Raw genomic sequence first — 16548 nt, forward strand, 5'->3', positions numbered from 1 at the left:
GCCAAGGCAGTGAGAGGCAATATCAATTTCTTTGATGTAATTATACATGGCTTCAATACTCCTAAGGGGGCCACAGTCATAACACCCACTGTACCCTGGGTGCCATATGGGGTGTGGTGGGATTTATGGTCTTTGTACTTCAGGAACTTGCATTTCAGTAGCAGAACAAAGCAAATAGATGTGATAGAAATAGCACACTTCATACTGAAAGAGAATGAGGTTTGTTTTGTTTTTAATTTTCTAAACTTAAGCTGTATTTTAGCTCAGCTACACAAGAATAAATGCTATAAACTTATAAAATCTTTAGCTATTCATACATATTCCCTTAAACTTATTGAGATTTGTTAGTATTGAGTAACAAAATTTTAATTATAATTTTTTGCATCAGTTCTTCTGATTGAAGATGGCAAATGTTAACGTATGGAAAAAATTATAAAATAAATGTAAAATTAATGTGGTCTTTGGAAGAAAGAGCAAGGATATTGGTAGAAATACAACCAAGCAGCAGTTATTCTAAATAAGGCATATACTTGTAATAAAATGCTGAGTTTTCGTCATGAAAATTGCTCAGCTTTAGTCATGAAAACAAAGGAGTCTTCTTTGATTTTTTTTTCCCAACCTTCTAACCAAAGTCACAATTACAAGCTTTTCTCTTTAATCATTAAGAAACACTAAAAAATCTGAAGTACGTGCATTTTTTCCATTTTATGTATGTGTGGTGGAAAAAAAAAAATCACTATCACACAAAATTATAATATCTGAAATTTAAATAATGTTTTTTGCAGGTTAACTTGTTGGTATACCATAAGAATCTTGTGTAGTAGGTTCTATAAAGCACATCCTAGGGTAAAGAGTTATTGACTTATTCGAGTTTTCTTGGCCAATTCTTAAAGATACAATACTTAAGCCAGGGTTTTGTGAGTTGAAATATAATAAGTTTAAAATAGGTTTAGCACTGCCATGGTATTTTATCCTGTTATTCAATGATAAGCAAACAATTTTCACAGATCTTCAGAAATGCAAACAGAATCTGCAAAGAAATCCAGTAGAAAGAGTTAATACCATAGTCTGACTCTAGATTTGCGCTTTCCCTACAGTTAACGCTTCACAACCAGACGTATCGTCTCCTGAAATCAGTACACTATCCTCAACGTCCTCAACGTCAACGTCAGAAAACATCTTGCAGTCTCAAGGTATGACTACTCTGTGCATGAGTGGAAACTTGCTTCACTTCACCCCTCTTCACCAAAAAAAAAAAAAAAAACCCTGACAATCTTAATTCACAAAACAGAGCGCTTTCAGGATAAAAGAGAATTTCTTCACACTTGGGGCATTATATCCATGAATCAGAAAAGCTTCTTAAATGGGGAGGGGAAAAGATTGTGAGGAATGGCACATATTAACCAAAGTTGACTTCTTTTTTGTTTCTTAAAATAATAGGAACTGAAAGTGGAAAAAATGCAAGCGCTGCTTCAGCCAGCTCCTCTTATTCTAGTGAGTAACAGATACTATCTCCATTCCTGGCAGTTGATATGCAAAATATTAGAATGTGCCCAGTAATGGGGGGGGTTAGGTGGCAGTCATGGATAGCCTTTTCTCCACTTCACTGAACCTGCAATCCTATCATAAAACTGATCTAATAGTCTCCTGCTTTAAGAATTTTCTCCAGGTGAGCCTGGTCTTAATGAGCATACCTCTGAGGTTTTTTTTTTTTTTTTTTTTAACCTTACCTTAAAACCAAAAAACCAAACCTGTTGCTGTCGCGTCGATTCCAACTGACTCATAGTGGCCCTATAGGACAAAGTAGGGTCCCCATAGGGTCTCCAAGGAGCCCCTGGTGGATTTGAACTGCCGACCTTTTGGTTAGCAGCTGTAGCTTAACCACTATACCACCATGATTATCAGCAAGGGCCAGAGGTGAGTTGATGGGGTTAGATAAACCAAGGTGCACAGGCAGAGCTCCCCATATAAATGAACTGATCACCTTTACAGAGCTTTATCTTAATGTTAAAAATGGCCTTTGTTAAAACGTTCCATTTTACTAAATACGTATATATGTCATATAACATAAGTGTATGCTAAGGCCGAATATAGATACTCAATAATTTCCTAGCAATTAAGAATAAGATGAATATATATGAAGCTAGAATCATAAAATATTGCCTTAGGCTTAGGAAAAGCCCTCCTATTAAATAAGTCAGCATAGAAATAATCGACCTGCCTATTCATGGCATCCACAGTTTGGGAAACATTAGAAAAACCCCATTCCCTTCCAGTCTATTCCAACTCATAGCGACCCTATAGCACAGAGAAGAGCTGTACCATAGGGTTTCCAAGGAGTGGCTGGTAGATTTGAACTGCTGACTTTTTGGTTAGCACTAGTGATATTAATCACACAGCATTTAGTTCAACAAGTCTCACTCTAGGACTATTATGAACCTAGTAAAACTTTTTTTTTTTTTTTTTAACTTAGCTAACAAATATTCAACCATAACAATGGAAATGTAAATTCCCCTAAAAATCAATTAACTATTCTCATTCTCTAATAAATATATAAGGAACACCTATGCAAGCAGATGAGAGTACATTAACTGAGTAGTAACCATGACATGGCTTTGGTATTTATAGTTATATCCCTATAAAAGATTCTTTTGCCTTCATCACTGTTTTAACCTGGGATTGACTGCCATAAAAGAAGAGAGGTGATTCAAAAAAAAAAAATAACAATAACCCTCCTCTTAAAAAAAGGGAAAAGCTATTCCTAACCTATTGCAGGAATACCGACTCCCCCAAACACACGTACTCAGGCACACACACACACACACACACACACACACACACACACACACACACATCTATCTTAAGTCACATTGTTTATTTTAAAAATAATATCCATTGAGATATCCACTTATATCAGTTTACTTTATGCCTTTTTAATTTTTAAGATATTATCGTGGAAAAAATATTTGTGAATTTTTTCTAGAAAGCCAGCATTGGGATTAGGAGTTGCAATATGAGATACATATATTTTTTTTCCAGTAACTACATTATGAAATAGTAAAGAAAACGATATATGAATGTGAATTTTAACTATAGCTCTGGAGTAAGTCATCTGTCTCTCGGGTCCTCTATCTCCTCATTCCTCCAGTCTCCAGGAAAGTGGGAGAACACCCCCGCTTAGTTTGGAATTTTGGTTCAGAAAGGCTACAAGACTGACATCAAGTGGATATGTCAGAAATGACAACTAGAGCTAAACCCGTGGATCAGATAAATTTTACCTAAATGAAAATATTCTAAATAAAATGGTGTTTAAAGAAGAAAGGAGGCATGCATGCTTTTGCTCAGTTAATGAGCTATGGTGAAATTCAATAGCTGCTTTAATTGACAATCTCTCCAACACTTTTTAGGTGTTATTTTGCCAGTGGTTATTGCTTTGATTGTAATAACACTTTCAGCATTTGTTCTGGTGGGTTTGTATCGAATGTGCCGGAAGACAGACCCAGGTAAGTAACAGTGTTTTGTTTAATTTTCCTGAAAGCAGTATATGTACCCAGCCTAAACCTGACTTTAAGCTTTTAAGAGGAGAGAGTAGTTATGGAAAGAAGTAAAATGTCATATTACTTTGTAACAGGAATGGATGGGAAAGGGTAGAGAAATCCATTGTATGCCAGTGAATGTAAGGAATTGGGATTAGCTACTATTTATGGATATTATCAAATACGGGCAAATTCTTTCTGATGAAACTGTCTCAGTTTTGCAGGTGGTCAGGGGAAGATGGTATATAACAGAGGGTACAAAATGACATGCCTTGTCTATAGTGAAAATTTGTTCCATTTCCATGTAATAGGAAGATAGAGGTCTTCATAAGAATGTTGCTTTTTCCAGTTGCCTTTGAGCTGATCCCAACTGACGGCGACCTCACATGTAGCAGAGCAGAAATGTGTTGCATAGGGTTTTCAATGGCTTATTTTTCAGACGTAGATCACCAGCCTGTCTTCTGAGGTGCCTCAGAGTAGATTCCAACTGCCTGTCTTTCAGTTGGGAGTTTGTACCCACATATGGGGAAGCTATGAGTCAGAATTGACTCACTGGCAACTGATTATTCTACAGTACAGTTACTTGTTTATGTGCTTGCCTCCCTTACAAGTCTGACAAACCCTCCAAGTCACAAACCACATATTGATCACATTGTATTGTTACTATTATATTGCAGAGCTTTAATACATGCTTGTTGAGTGAAATTTTTAAATTTTCAACAAAATCCAATCCTGTCTTTCAACATCTGGATTCTAAACATTTCACCAACTAAACTCTAAGTATTATAAGCTGTTAAAAAGTAAAGAACAATTACTTTTGTAAGCTGTATAAGGCACATTATTCTTTGTTTATACCGTGGACGCTGTGCCCAGGACACTAACAAATGCTGTTCCTGAGGCCAATCTCTGGCCATGTGAAACGTGGACAGTTTGATACACAATCATGACAGTGCAAGGGAGAGTTGGGGGCAGTGCTCATTTTAGCTCTTAGTAGGAGATAAGAAAAAAAAAATCTACGTATCTTCCTTTGACAGTGGGTGAATAAACTTCTTACTAATATCTGAAATATGTTTCCTTACATGATTTCCAGAGGGGAAATAACATCTTTATAAATTAGTTTAATTTCTCTAAGTTTCTAAACCGCCTATCTTGTCTTTTATGGGATATGAACCATCCAAGTTGAAGCCTGTAAGTATGGAGTATATAGGATAGGTAAAAAAAAATTTGTCTTAAATTCATTTGTAAAATGATCCTGTATTGAAAAACTGCTTTGCATTTAATTATTTGGAAATAAGCTTTTTGAAAACTTGACATATTCTGTTAAAGAAGACTCTACATGTGAATTGGATCATTCAGAAAAAAAGTATAAAATATCTATGACGTATGGTACTTTATAATCAAGTTTGTACAATCAGCCAAATCTATTTGGTTATTTTAACTTTGTTTTACAAACAGAATTTACAGCATTGTTATCATTAAATTAGCACTGTTAAACACCCTCAGTTAATCGTTCTTCAAGTATGTGGGTGAGACTTCATTAAGTTTCGAAAAAGAGTAAATCCACTCTGCTTTCTGGAAGACAGCATCAATCTGAGATTTCGGTATAAAATTAAGCTTATCTAGATAACATTGACAATCGTCTGAGCTTTAACCCAAAAAGGAAAGGTATAAATGCAGAAAATAGTCTATTGGCATACAATCATTACTGTACTCCAAGAAAAAATATTAAAACAAACAAAAATCAACTCAGTGCTATAAGCATCACAGGTGATTTCATAAATGGCACATCATAAAAATCATGAAAAATGCTGTTAAAACCCTATTGAGGTAGGAGCTCAAAATGGTGGCTTAGTCACACACACCACCCTGTTCCCCTACAACAAAGAACCAAGAAACCATGTGAAACAGACACAGATGACAATCTAGGAACCCAGAACAGCAAATGGAAGGATGAAGAATTAGAGTGAACACCAAATAGAAGGAGAAACTGAATGAAAACAGCAAACAAGGAAATTTACAAATCATATCTCCCAATCCAGTGACTGGCAAGAATGTCCCTTATGCCCAAGCCCAGCAACTGGCTGAACAGACACATCACCTCGTCATTGGCTCTAGCCATATCTTGACAGGTGCCATCTACACTTCTGCCAAATGATGAGTAGGAGATCCTAGTGACCTCATTCAACGTCCACCCTGCTGCAACATGACACATTCCACACAGGAAGAAAAATCTACCAAGCAAAGCAAACAATAACCAAAAAGAGCAGGGATGGCAATAATAATGTCTGATAAAATAGACTTTAAGTCAAAGCCTATCATAAAAGACAAATAAGGGCGTTATATAATGATTAAAGGGTCAATCCACCAAGACGACATAACAGTAATAAATGTGTACCCAATAATGGAGCTCCAAAATAAAACAAAGGCTAACAAAATTGAAAAGAACAACAAACAGTTCTACAATAACAGTAGGAGATTTTAACACATCACTTTAAATGATGAACAGAACAACTAAAAAGAAACTCAACAAAGATACAGAAGACCTAAAAAACACAATAAACCAACTTGGCTTCATTGACATGTACAGAACACACCACCCAACAGCAGCACATTCGCCAATGCACATGGATCATTCTCCCAAATAGGCCATATTTAAGGCCACAAAGCAAGCCTCGATAAATTAAAAAACAGTGAAATAATACAAAGTATCCTCTCTGACTCTAACACTATTAAACTAGAAATCAATAATAGAAAGAACAAGGAAAAATAATTAAATACATGGAAACTGAATAGCACCTTACTTATAAACTATCGGGTAATAGAAGAAATTAGAAATGAAATTAAAACATTCTTAGAATCAAATGAGAATGAAAATTCAACATACCAAAACGTTTGGGACACAGAAAAAGCAGTGCTCCGAGGAAAATGTACAGCAATAAATGCACACATCAAAAAAGAAGGCCCAAAATGAATAGCTGGACCAAAGAGTTTGAACAAATAGAAAAAGAACAGCGAAAGAAGACCACAGTTACCAAAAGAAAGGAATTAATAAAGATCAGAGCAGATATAAATGAAGTACAAAACAGAAAAAAAAAAACAGAAAAAACTCAACGAGACTCAAAGTTGGTTCTTTGAGAGGATCAATAAGATTGACAAACCACTGGCCAAATTGACAAAGGAAAAAAATCAGAAGACACAAATAACAAAAATGAGAAATGACATGGGTGACATTACAACAAAACCAATTGCGATAAAGAGGGTCATAACAGAATATTATGAAAAATTCTATTCCAACAAATTTGAAAACCTAGAAGAAAACAAATCTCTAGAAACACACTACCTACTTAAGCTAATACAAATAGAGAGAGAAAACCTGAACAGATTCATAGCAAAAGAAGAAGCTAAAGACATCATTAAAAAAAAAAAAAAAGAACTCCCCCCCCCCCCCCCAGTAAAAAAGCCCTGGCCCACATGGTTTCACTGGAGAATTCTGCCAAACACTCAGAGAAGGGTTGATACCAATTCTATTCAAACTATTCCAGAACATAAAAAGTGAAGAAATGCTCTCTAATTCATTCTACAAAGCCAGCATAATACTAAAACCTAAGCCAGGCAAAGACTCCATAAAAAAAGAAAATTACAGACCAATATCCCTCACGAATATAGATGTAAAAACTCTCAACAAAATTTTAATCAATAGAATTCAACAGTATAGTAAAAAAAAAATACATCATGATTGAGTGGGATGCATACCAGAGATGCAAGGATGGATCAATATTAGAAAATCAATCCACAGAATTTACCACATAAATAAGTTAAAAAAGGAAAAGAATCACATGATCGTCTCAACCAACAGAGAAGAGGCATTATATAATACCCAATGCCCTTTCCTGATTAAAACTCTCAGCAAAATAGGAATAGAAGGGAAATTCCCCAACCTAATTAATGGCATATATGCAAAACCAAACCAGCGAACATTATTCTCAAGGGAGAACGACTGAGAGCATTCTCCCTCAAAATGGGAATAAGGCAAGGATGACCTTTATCATTACTCTTATTCAATATTGTACTGAAAGTCCTAGCCAGAATAATAAGGCAAGAAAGTGTATCCAAATTGGAAAGGAAGAAGTAAAACTATCCTTATTTGCAAATGACATGATCCTATACATAGAAAATCCCAGAGACTCCGCAAGAAAGTTACTGAAACTAATAGAAGAATTAAATAAAGTGGCAGGGTACAAGATCGATATACAAAAATCAGTTGGGTTTCTCTACACTAACAAGGAGGACTCCGAAAAGGAACTCAATAAAACAACACCATTTACAATAGCCCCCAAAAGGATAAAATACCTAGGAATAAACTTAACCAGGGACATAAAAGATTTATACAAGGAAAACTATAAGACACTACTGTGAGAAACTAAAGGAGATCTACATGAATGGAAAAACATTTCATGCTCATGGATTGGAAGACTTAACATTGTGAAAATGTCAATACTACCTAAAGCAAGAACTCTTTTTCAAAAAGCTAGAAATAGAAATCCCTTATGATTCAGTAATCCCAGTTCTAGGTAAATATCCAAGAGATATAAGAACAGTGATATAAATCGACATATGCACACCTATGTTCATTGCAGCATTATCCACAATAGCAAAAACATGAAAACAACCTGAATGACAATGAACAGAAGAAAGGATAAACAAACTGTGGTGTGCACTTACAATGGGATACTACATAACTATAAAGACTAATGAGGAGTCTGAGAAATATCTCATGGCATGGATGAACCTGGAGGACATTATGCTGAGTGAAATAAGTCAATCACTAAAAAACAAATAAATTTTGCATGGTCGCACTATTATAAAAAGTCAAGAATAGATACACACAGAAAGCAACATTCTTTGACAGTTAGCAGGGATGAGAGGGAGGGGAAAACTCTTTCTAGATAGTATTCATTAATCTATTGCCATTGAGTAGATTCTGACTCATAGCAACCCTACAGGACAGAGTAGAACCGCCTATAGGGTTTCCAAGGAGTGTCTGGTGGATTCAAACTGCCAACCTTTTGTTAGCAGCCAGACTCTTAACCAATACACCACCAGGGTTTCCTTCTAGATAGTAGACACGTGATTTGGGGGATGGGAAAAGCAATACCAAATATGAGTGAAGTCAGCACAACTTGTCCAAGGTAAATAAGACTCTAAGACATACACAAGAAAAAGGGATAATTTCAGTAAACGCTATAACATTCATAATTTTGCCACAACTGTAACAACAACCAAAAAATCTTTGTGTGGTTACACAGGTAGATATGTATGCATATATGTGTATAGGAAGACATATGCCAGTAAATGCAAGTGCATATATAGGTGTAACTGTAGGCATATGCATGTACACATTTGTATGTATATGTACATACATCCCTATATATGTGAAAGCACGTAAGGAGCACAGTTACAGAGGAGGCTCCGCAGACGTATCCAAACAACTCACGGGATTGGTTTATTGGATTAGAAGGCTTAGGACCATAGTCTCGGGAAACAATTTAGTCAGTTAGCATAACATAGTTCATAAAAATAATGTTCTACATCCTAGTTTAGTGAGTAGCATCTGAGGTCTTAAAAGCTTGTGAGAGACCAATATAACTATTGGTCTCTAGACTCTTCTGGAGCAAAGAGAATGAAGGAAAAAAAAACAAAAGCTCAAAGAAGAAACCAGTCCACAGGACTAAAAGCCCGCATGAACCAAGGCCTCTTCCAAGCTGAGACCAGAAGAACTAGATGGTGCCTGGCTACCACTACTGGCCATCTTGACCAGGGACGCAATATAAGGTCCCAGATAGAATGGGAGAAAAATGTAGAACAAAATTCAAATTCCTGAAAAAGGCTGGACTTACTGGACCAATAGAGAGTAGAGGAACCCTTGAGACTGCAGCTTTAAGATACCCTTTCAACCTGGAACTAAAGCTATTTCTGGAGGTCGCCTTTCAGCCAAATAACAGGTTGGCTTACAAAATGAACAATATCAACCGTGAGTAATGTGCTCCCTTACAAACCAACTATATGAGACCACACAGTCAACATCTACCCAAAAACAAAAATGAGAAGGCAAGTAGGGGAAGGGAAGCTAGATAATGGAAACAGAACAAACAGAATGGAAATAATGAGAATACTGATATATTGTGAAAATTGTAACCAATGTAATGGAAAAATTTGTATAAAAATTGTAAAAAGGGAATCTAATTTGCTGTGTAAGCTTTTATGTAATAAATAAATAAAAACAACTATTTAGAGTAGGGAAGACCAGGATAGATCTAGTTGGTGAACAGCATACGGCACCATGGATTAAATCTTAGAAATTAAAAGTGAAACTGGGGATTTTAGCCAAGGTGACAGACGTAGAAGAATCCAAAACATTACTGAAAGTCATAACTTTATAAAGCAAGTATGATCGAAGCCAAGTGAATTAAATTCATAAAGCATATTCCAATGACAAGAGCTAAATCAGAGATGAAAGGAAATCTAAGAGACAGCAGCTGAGTAGTCATGGAATGATACCTGAGTGACATCAGGAGCAAAACCAAGGAAACTTTAAGCAATCAACTAAATGTAGCTTTCCTAATTGGCCATTTATTACCTGAGATGCATAGGTGTATTGAACTGGTTTAAAAATCTCTATATGCCTCTATTTTTGATGTATAAAATGGGAATAATAACTGCATGGGTTTGTGAGGATTGAGTGATAATTCATGAAAGTACCTGGAATGTACTCAATAATATTATTGTTGCCCTATTTAGCTTCTTGGCCACATCATATCTAAGTGCCTTTCATATGGGAAATATTTAATATGCTAAAATTTTGATAAATTATCCGAAGGTAAGCAATGTTCAATATATTTAAATGAATTCATTTAAAGGATGTTTTTTTCAGTTTACTGGTTTACCATTTTGTTGACTTTATTGATCTTTAAAGTTTCCATTAATTGATGTTGTCAAAACAGTAGTAGAGAGCAAAGGGTTGAATCTGGAGTAGACTAGACTAGACTAGAATAAAAAGGAGTATAGAGATGTCATCAGAAAATGGAGCCTTATTGAGATTAACTCATTCCAAATCAAGATTTAATTCATTGCACCTGAATGTACTTCTTTAATTAGTATGACAAAAGCACTTGTGGTCCTGAACAGTGTCAAACCAAGTCTCTCTCTTTCTAACACACACACACACACACACACACACACACAACACACATCCAAAAGTCTTTGGACAGACTGTCAGCCAGACAGTAATGCAAGCTTTGACCACCAACGCCCACACCAGGAATACCAGGCTTTTGTGCAGGATGGATCGTCCTGAGTTTCCGCTCAAAGCCCAAGTTATTTTCTCTCAGACACTTGTGAAGCAGCCTGGCAAAGCATAGAAATGATAATCTGCAGTCAGTAGCCTCAGCAACACTTTGCAGGACACTTTTGAGAGGCTGAATCAGTGGGTTTCAGGTTTAATTAGAAACAATATCTATATAGTAGCCCACCGCACATATAACAATTTGTGTGCCCCCCCAAAAAGCAATGTATGAGAGAAAGTAGAAAAATCGATTCTCTGATTTAAAAAAAAAAAAAAAAAAAGGACTTCAATACTTGAGGTAACTGTTTTTCAGGGATCCTGAAATAAACTGAAACATACTCTGGGGTCTGTGGGATGAGCAGTGATGAACAGTAGTTTTATACGGAAATCGTAAGATCAAAATTAGTCCAGAACTAATTAGCTCAGAACTAATCAAGACTATCCCTTTAATGTCGGATCAGTGTTAACCACACCCGAGGAAGTGGTCAGCGGGGAATAAAAAATTATAAATTGGCTTTAGAAACAACTGCTCGGAACTTTAAAGCCACACAATGTCTCTGCAAAGAAGCTGGTAGGGGCCTCAGGGATTTTTTTTTTTTTTTTTTTTTTGTAGCCAAGAACCTTCTAACTTTAATAACAACTCTCTCCCCCTAGGCACAAGGGAAAATGGAAATGATCAGTAAGTAAAGCCGTCATCATTATTTTCTATAAACCCTGACCTTACTATTTACGTAAGGAAAATTAATGATCCTCTACTTAGGCTTCTTTTTTCTTTTTAAAGGCATTTGTGTAGAATCCAATATATGTGGTATTTGGCTAACTATTTGTCAGAATTCTGTCTATTCTTATAGAGAAATTCCAACAACTAAAAGAGAAGATTGTTCTTTAAGCTTGGATAAGGTAGTAAAATGGAAAATCAAAAGATGAAATCATACAAAAATTTTTTTTAATTTAAAAAGAATGAATATAAATATGATGGAAACATCATAGGAAAAAAAAAAAAAACTGGAGTTTTAAAATAGTTTTGCCAGTGAAATTTTCAGTATGTTTATCACAATTAGGTAAAAATCATTCCTGTACCTTGAGGCTGCTCTAAGTGGCTTTGCCTTAACCATTTGCATTGACTTTATTAAAATAACCAAATTGATGGTTAGCAATTCAGCCAATCATTGTAACCAAGGTTCTGCAACAAGACAAATTGTTTTAATGTCAAAAGCTCAAATTCTGTGGTTAAGTTTTCTTTATGGACTTGATTTGAGGCCTGCCTTTATATGGATGTTTTCGTATGTTCATCAGGTTGTGAACTTTAGATAGAATATCCCTAGATTGCTCACCCTTCTGAATTAGAAATGGAGGTTCTTGAAATGTCAAAAGAAAAGAATTGGGGGCCAAAACTGCTTAGAATAAGAGGAAGGATAAGTGGTGTTATGGTTGAATTATGTCTCCCCAAAATTTGTGTTGTAAATCCTAACCCCTACACCTGTGGTTGGAGCCCTGCTGGTACAGTGGTCAAGAGCTCGGCTGCTAACCAAAAGGTCAGCAGTTGGAATCCACCGGCCACTCCTTGGAAACACTTTGGGGGCGGTTCTACTCTGTCCTATAGGGTGGCTGCAAGTCAGAGCTGACTTAACAGCAGTAGGTTATACCTGTAGTAATAATCCCATTTCAGAATTTGTTTAAGAGGCCATACCAGTGTAGGGTATGTTTTAAGCTGATCACCTTTGAGATTTAAAAAGAGCAGATTAGGAATGAAGGAGCAAGCAGATATGGGGGAAGATATATGCCACACCACGTGAAGACCACCAAGGAATCAAGGAACAAGGACCTTCCCCAGAGCCGACAGAGATAGAAAGCCTTCCCCTAAAGCCGTTGCTCTGAATTCAGACTTCTAACCTCCTAAACTGTGAGAAAATAAATTTCTGCTTGTTAAAGCCACCTACTGTGTTATTCCTGTTACAGCAGCACTAGATAACTAAAACAGGTGGAAACTCCTAATTCGAATAGACAGGTAGCCTATCTGTACTGCAGGATCCCAGGACCTCATGAAAATGAACATCTTCCAAACCTGGCATCAGTCCCAAGGTTTGGAAACATTTCCATGTCTTCTCCTTCATAATTTAGTGCTGGAGACATGTGCAATGTGGACTTTATGACAGCTGCTTCACATGACCCATTTTAATGTTTGACTTATGGGATAATCACTGCTATAGTAGAGTGACAAAGATTTGCCAGCTTGATTCCAGAAGGGAAAAGTGCTATGATAGAATATACGTTTTCCTGTGTGAAGAGATAGAGGTTTTGTTATAGAAGCACATAAATTATATATGTATGTGTATCTCCATTCTGTTTATATCACATTTACTTGCTTTCACAGACATTCAATGCTAATTACTGTGGTGCTAACTTAATGTTTTCTGTTCCAAATAGACCTCAGTCAGATAAAGAGAGTGTGAAGCTGCTCACTGTTAAGACAATTTCTCATGAGCCTGGTAAGTTCCCAGACAGCTGAAAAGATGAAAAATGGTTATTTCAAAATCTAACTATACCCCTGGATTTTGCTCATGTGAAACATAACTAAGAAGTATGAGTTCTTTAGAAATAGTCAATTAAGAACTCCCCCAAAATACAAAATTTTCCCATGCAGGAGAGATAAACCCTAGAAATAGCATTTTTTATAAGATTGTTGGACTACCTGGCTTTTACAAGTTGCTTTTTGTGGATGTGTAGATGTGGCCTAAAGAATGGGTAGTAACCATAGGCATTTCCAGTCTATAGTGATGGCAGCAGAAAGAGCATTACGTTTATTATAAAGCTTTTTGTTATTGTTGTTTTGTTTTGTTTTTGATAATGGCTGTGTGTAGTCAGAATCAGGATACATCCATTGGTTAAAAATATAAATCACATTTTATATAATTTTGTGAAAATTACATTTCATATAATTTTAATTGAGCTTCCGAATGAAGATAAAACACAATTTCATGTCGATAAAATTTGATGCATTTTTAGAATTTCTTATGTAAGTTCATTTGATTTGAAATGTAAAAGTCTTTCAAAATACAAATATGGTTTGTACAAGGTATATTTTTATCAAGAATGGTAAATGTGAAATACTAGACAGTTTTAAAAGAATAAAAAGTCACAGATTTTTTTCTTGTTTTGAGTAGACCAGACATTTAAATCACTGATATCATAAAACAGATAAAAGTTATTCTCAGTTTTACAAAATAATCCATGTGACTTTAACATTAAAATCAAGATACATACATTTATAATATTCAGTCCTCAAAAATTTTACATATGCAAAATAGTCCTAGAATACATGTGACATGTAAAGTGAGAGTTATAAAATCATAAACTATATTATAAATATTTCTGATAGCAAAAAAATAATTTTATAAAACAAAAAGCTAGAAACAACATCACAAATTGAGGGCAAGATATCAAAAGCTGAATGTGTTCCCAATTTCAGTTAGGAAAGTCAAACTAGAACTACAAAAGTAAATTCAAGCTAGATCAAGGTACAACAGGCAAACAGAAGTCTTGAAAAGTGAGAGGCCCTCAAAGTTTGCAGATAGCCAAAACTCCCCCACTCCCTTTAAGAGAGACCTTAATCATTCTTTTATCTCTTCCACTTTTTGATACACATATTTCCTTTATTGCCATACCATTGTCTTTGGGTTAACCATCTGAATGAGCAAAGGAACAAAGGTCCTCATAGGATAGGTAGAAACCACTCAGTTTTCTGTTGGCTATTCATGGGCCTTGACTACATCATCAAGCCCTTTACACTAAACCAAAAAAAAAAAAAAACCAAACCCATTGCTGTTGAGTTGATTCCGACTTAAATTTGTCAAGCAACTTAAATGTGAACTAGTGTTAAATAAAGGAGCCCTGGGTGGCTCAACAGCACTGGGTTTTTTACTGGGGGCGGCTCAATGGTTAAGTGCTCATCTGCCAACCAAAAGGTTAGCGTTTCAAATCCACCCAGAGGCTCTTCAGGAGAAAAAACTGGCCATCTGCTTCTCGAAAGATTACAGCCAGGAAAACCCTGTGGGACAGCTCTAATCTGTCACATGAGTCAGAATTGACTGGACAGCACACAACAAGTCTTAAGTAAGCTCATGAGGAACTTTGAGTATGACTATACTGTTTATCAAGAAAAGCTCTCAAAATCTGTCTGTGGCTTGCAAGCAGGCATCTCAATAATTTCATGTGCTCTCCCTTACTTCCTTGGGAATTTGAGCAGAGACTTTACAGTTTCCTGGACTCTCTGGACCCTGGGCTTGGTTGCTAGCCAGCATCTGGAAGTAGCCCCTATGTATGAGCCTGGGGCTCTCTGTGAGGAGGGTGCCAGGATCAGGACCACCTAGATTTCTCTACCACCCAGGGGCAAGGACAATTGACACCTGACCCAAGGCTTCTGAGAAGGGTAAAATCCAGAAGAATTTCATGTTTCTTGATTGCAAATTTCATACCTGACCCTTCTTTGAGGCACAAGGACAATTCTATGTGGACTAATATCTTCCATTCTCATAGTTACCACTGTAACGAGTGGACTAGACAATGACGGGGTAGTTAAGAAGACCCTCTAACCCTGAAACTTCCTTTTTCTTCATAATTAACTTCTCAGGTCACAGGTCTAAGGAGGAAATATCGTCATGGAAATAATATATATTCTCTGGTACTTTTGTTCTGCCAGCCTCAACTTGAGAATCACACTGCTTTTAATAAAACATCCTCTCGGAGATCAACTTAGCTGATCCACCGTGGAAAATATCTGGTGATACGGCAAGACTGAAATGAGTGATTCAGAGTAGATTTCAGTAGCCCCAAATTAATAGTCTAAAATATAATGATCTCCCAATGTTCTTTGTGTCACAAATGTTATTAAAACATGTCTACCATCAGTAGGACTTCAGGACTCCTAAAACATTGACAAATCTCTTCCCACTGCTTTTCAAAATTCATTCAAATATGTTATTGTTATAAGCTCATGCTCACCACACTGAACATAAATTACGTTATTGTTTTTTTTTAAGTATTTCTTGCCCAGCAGTAACATTTTTCCTAAAATATAATTACAACAAACCCTGAAATGATTGTTGTTGTTAGGTGCCTTTGAGTTGGTTCCAACTCATAGCAATCCTATGGGACAGAGTAGAACTGCCCCATAGGGTTTCCAGGGAGGGCTGGTGGATTTGAACTGCTGACATTTTGGTTAGCAGCCAAGCTCTTAACCACTATGCCACCAGGGCTCCTGAAATGATTAGGTTGCTTGATATAAGTTCAGAGCTTTCACCTAATTTTTCTTCTCCTATATACATACATTTTTAGAAATTTTAGAAATAGAGAAAGTAATTGGATAGAGCACATGTTGGAATACGAACTACTCATAATTGATGATCGTTATGTTGTTATCATGTTTGCTTCAAAGTTTAAGAAATATGATATTAACTAACGTGCATAAGTGGCTAATAAAATGAAATGTGAGCTTCAGTGGCCATAAAACTTTTTGGATTGGTCAGTCCCTCAATTCAAAAACTCTGGGTTTATATCATAAAATAAACTGTGCAATTTTAGTGGTCAATAAATAATGTTTCCAAGGAAACAGAACTGTGCAACAACCATCTTGAGGAAAAATGCCAGGGGTTGGCAAGTTTCCTGGGTTTA

The 16548-nt window shown here is 36.1% G+C and overlaps 1 protein-coding gene across 1 annotated transcript in view; it reads left to right on the plus strand.

Moving 5' to 3' along the window:
• EMCN (endomucin) overlaps positions 1-16548 on the plus strand; it is a 127712-nt gene that overhangs the window by 93603 nt on the left and 17561 nt on the right. Inside the window, exons 3-7 of the mRNA XM_064285508.1 lie at positions 1098-1193; positions 1441-1494; positions 3408-3503; positions 11533-11557; positions 13306-13367. Coding sequence (XP_064141578.1) covers positions 1098-1193; positions 1441-1494; positions 3408-3503; positions 11533-11557; positions 13306-13367 — 333 coding nt within the window. The remainder of the gene's footprint in view (positions 1-1097; positions 1194-1440; positions 1495-3407; positions 3504-11532; positions 11558-13305; positions 13368-16548) is intronic.

The sequence above is a fragment of the Loxodonta africana genome, chromosome 5 (assembly GCF_030014295.1).
Source record: "Loxodonta africana isolate mLoxAfr1 chromosome 5, mLoxAfr1.hap2, whole genome shotgun sequence".
NCBI classification, from domain to species: Eukaryota; Metazoa; Chordata; class Mammalia; order Proboscidea; family Elephantidae; genus Loxodonta; species Loxodonta africana.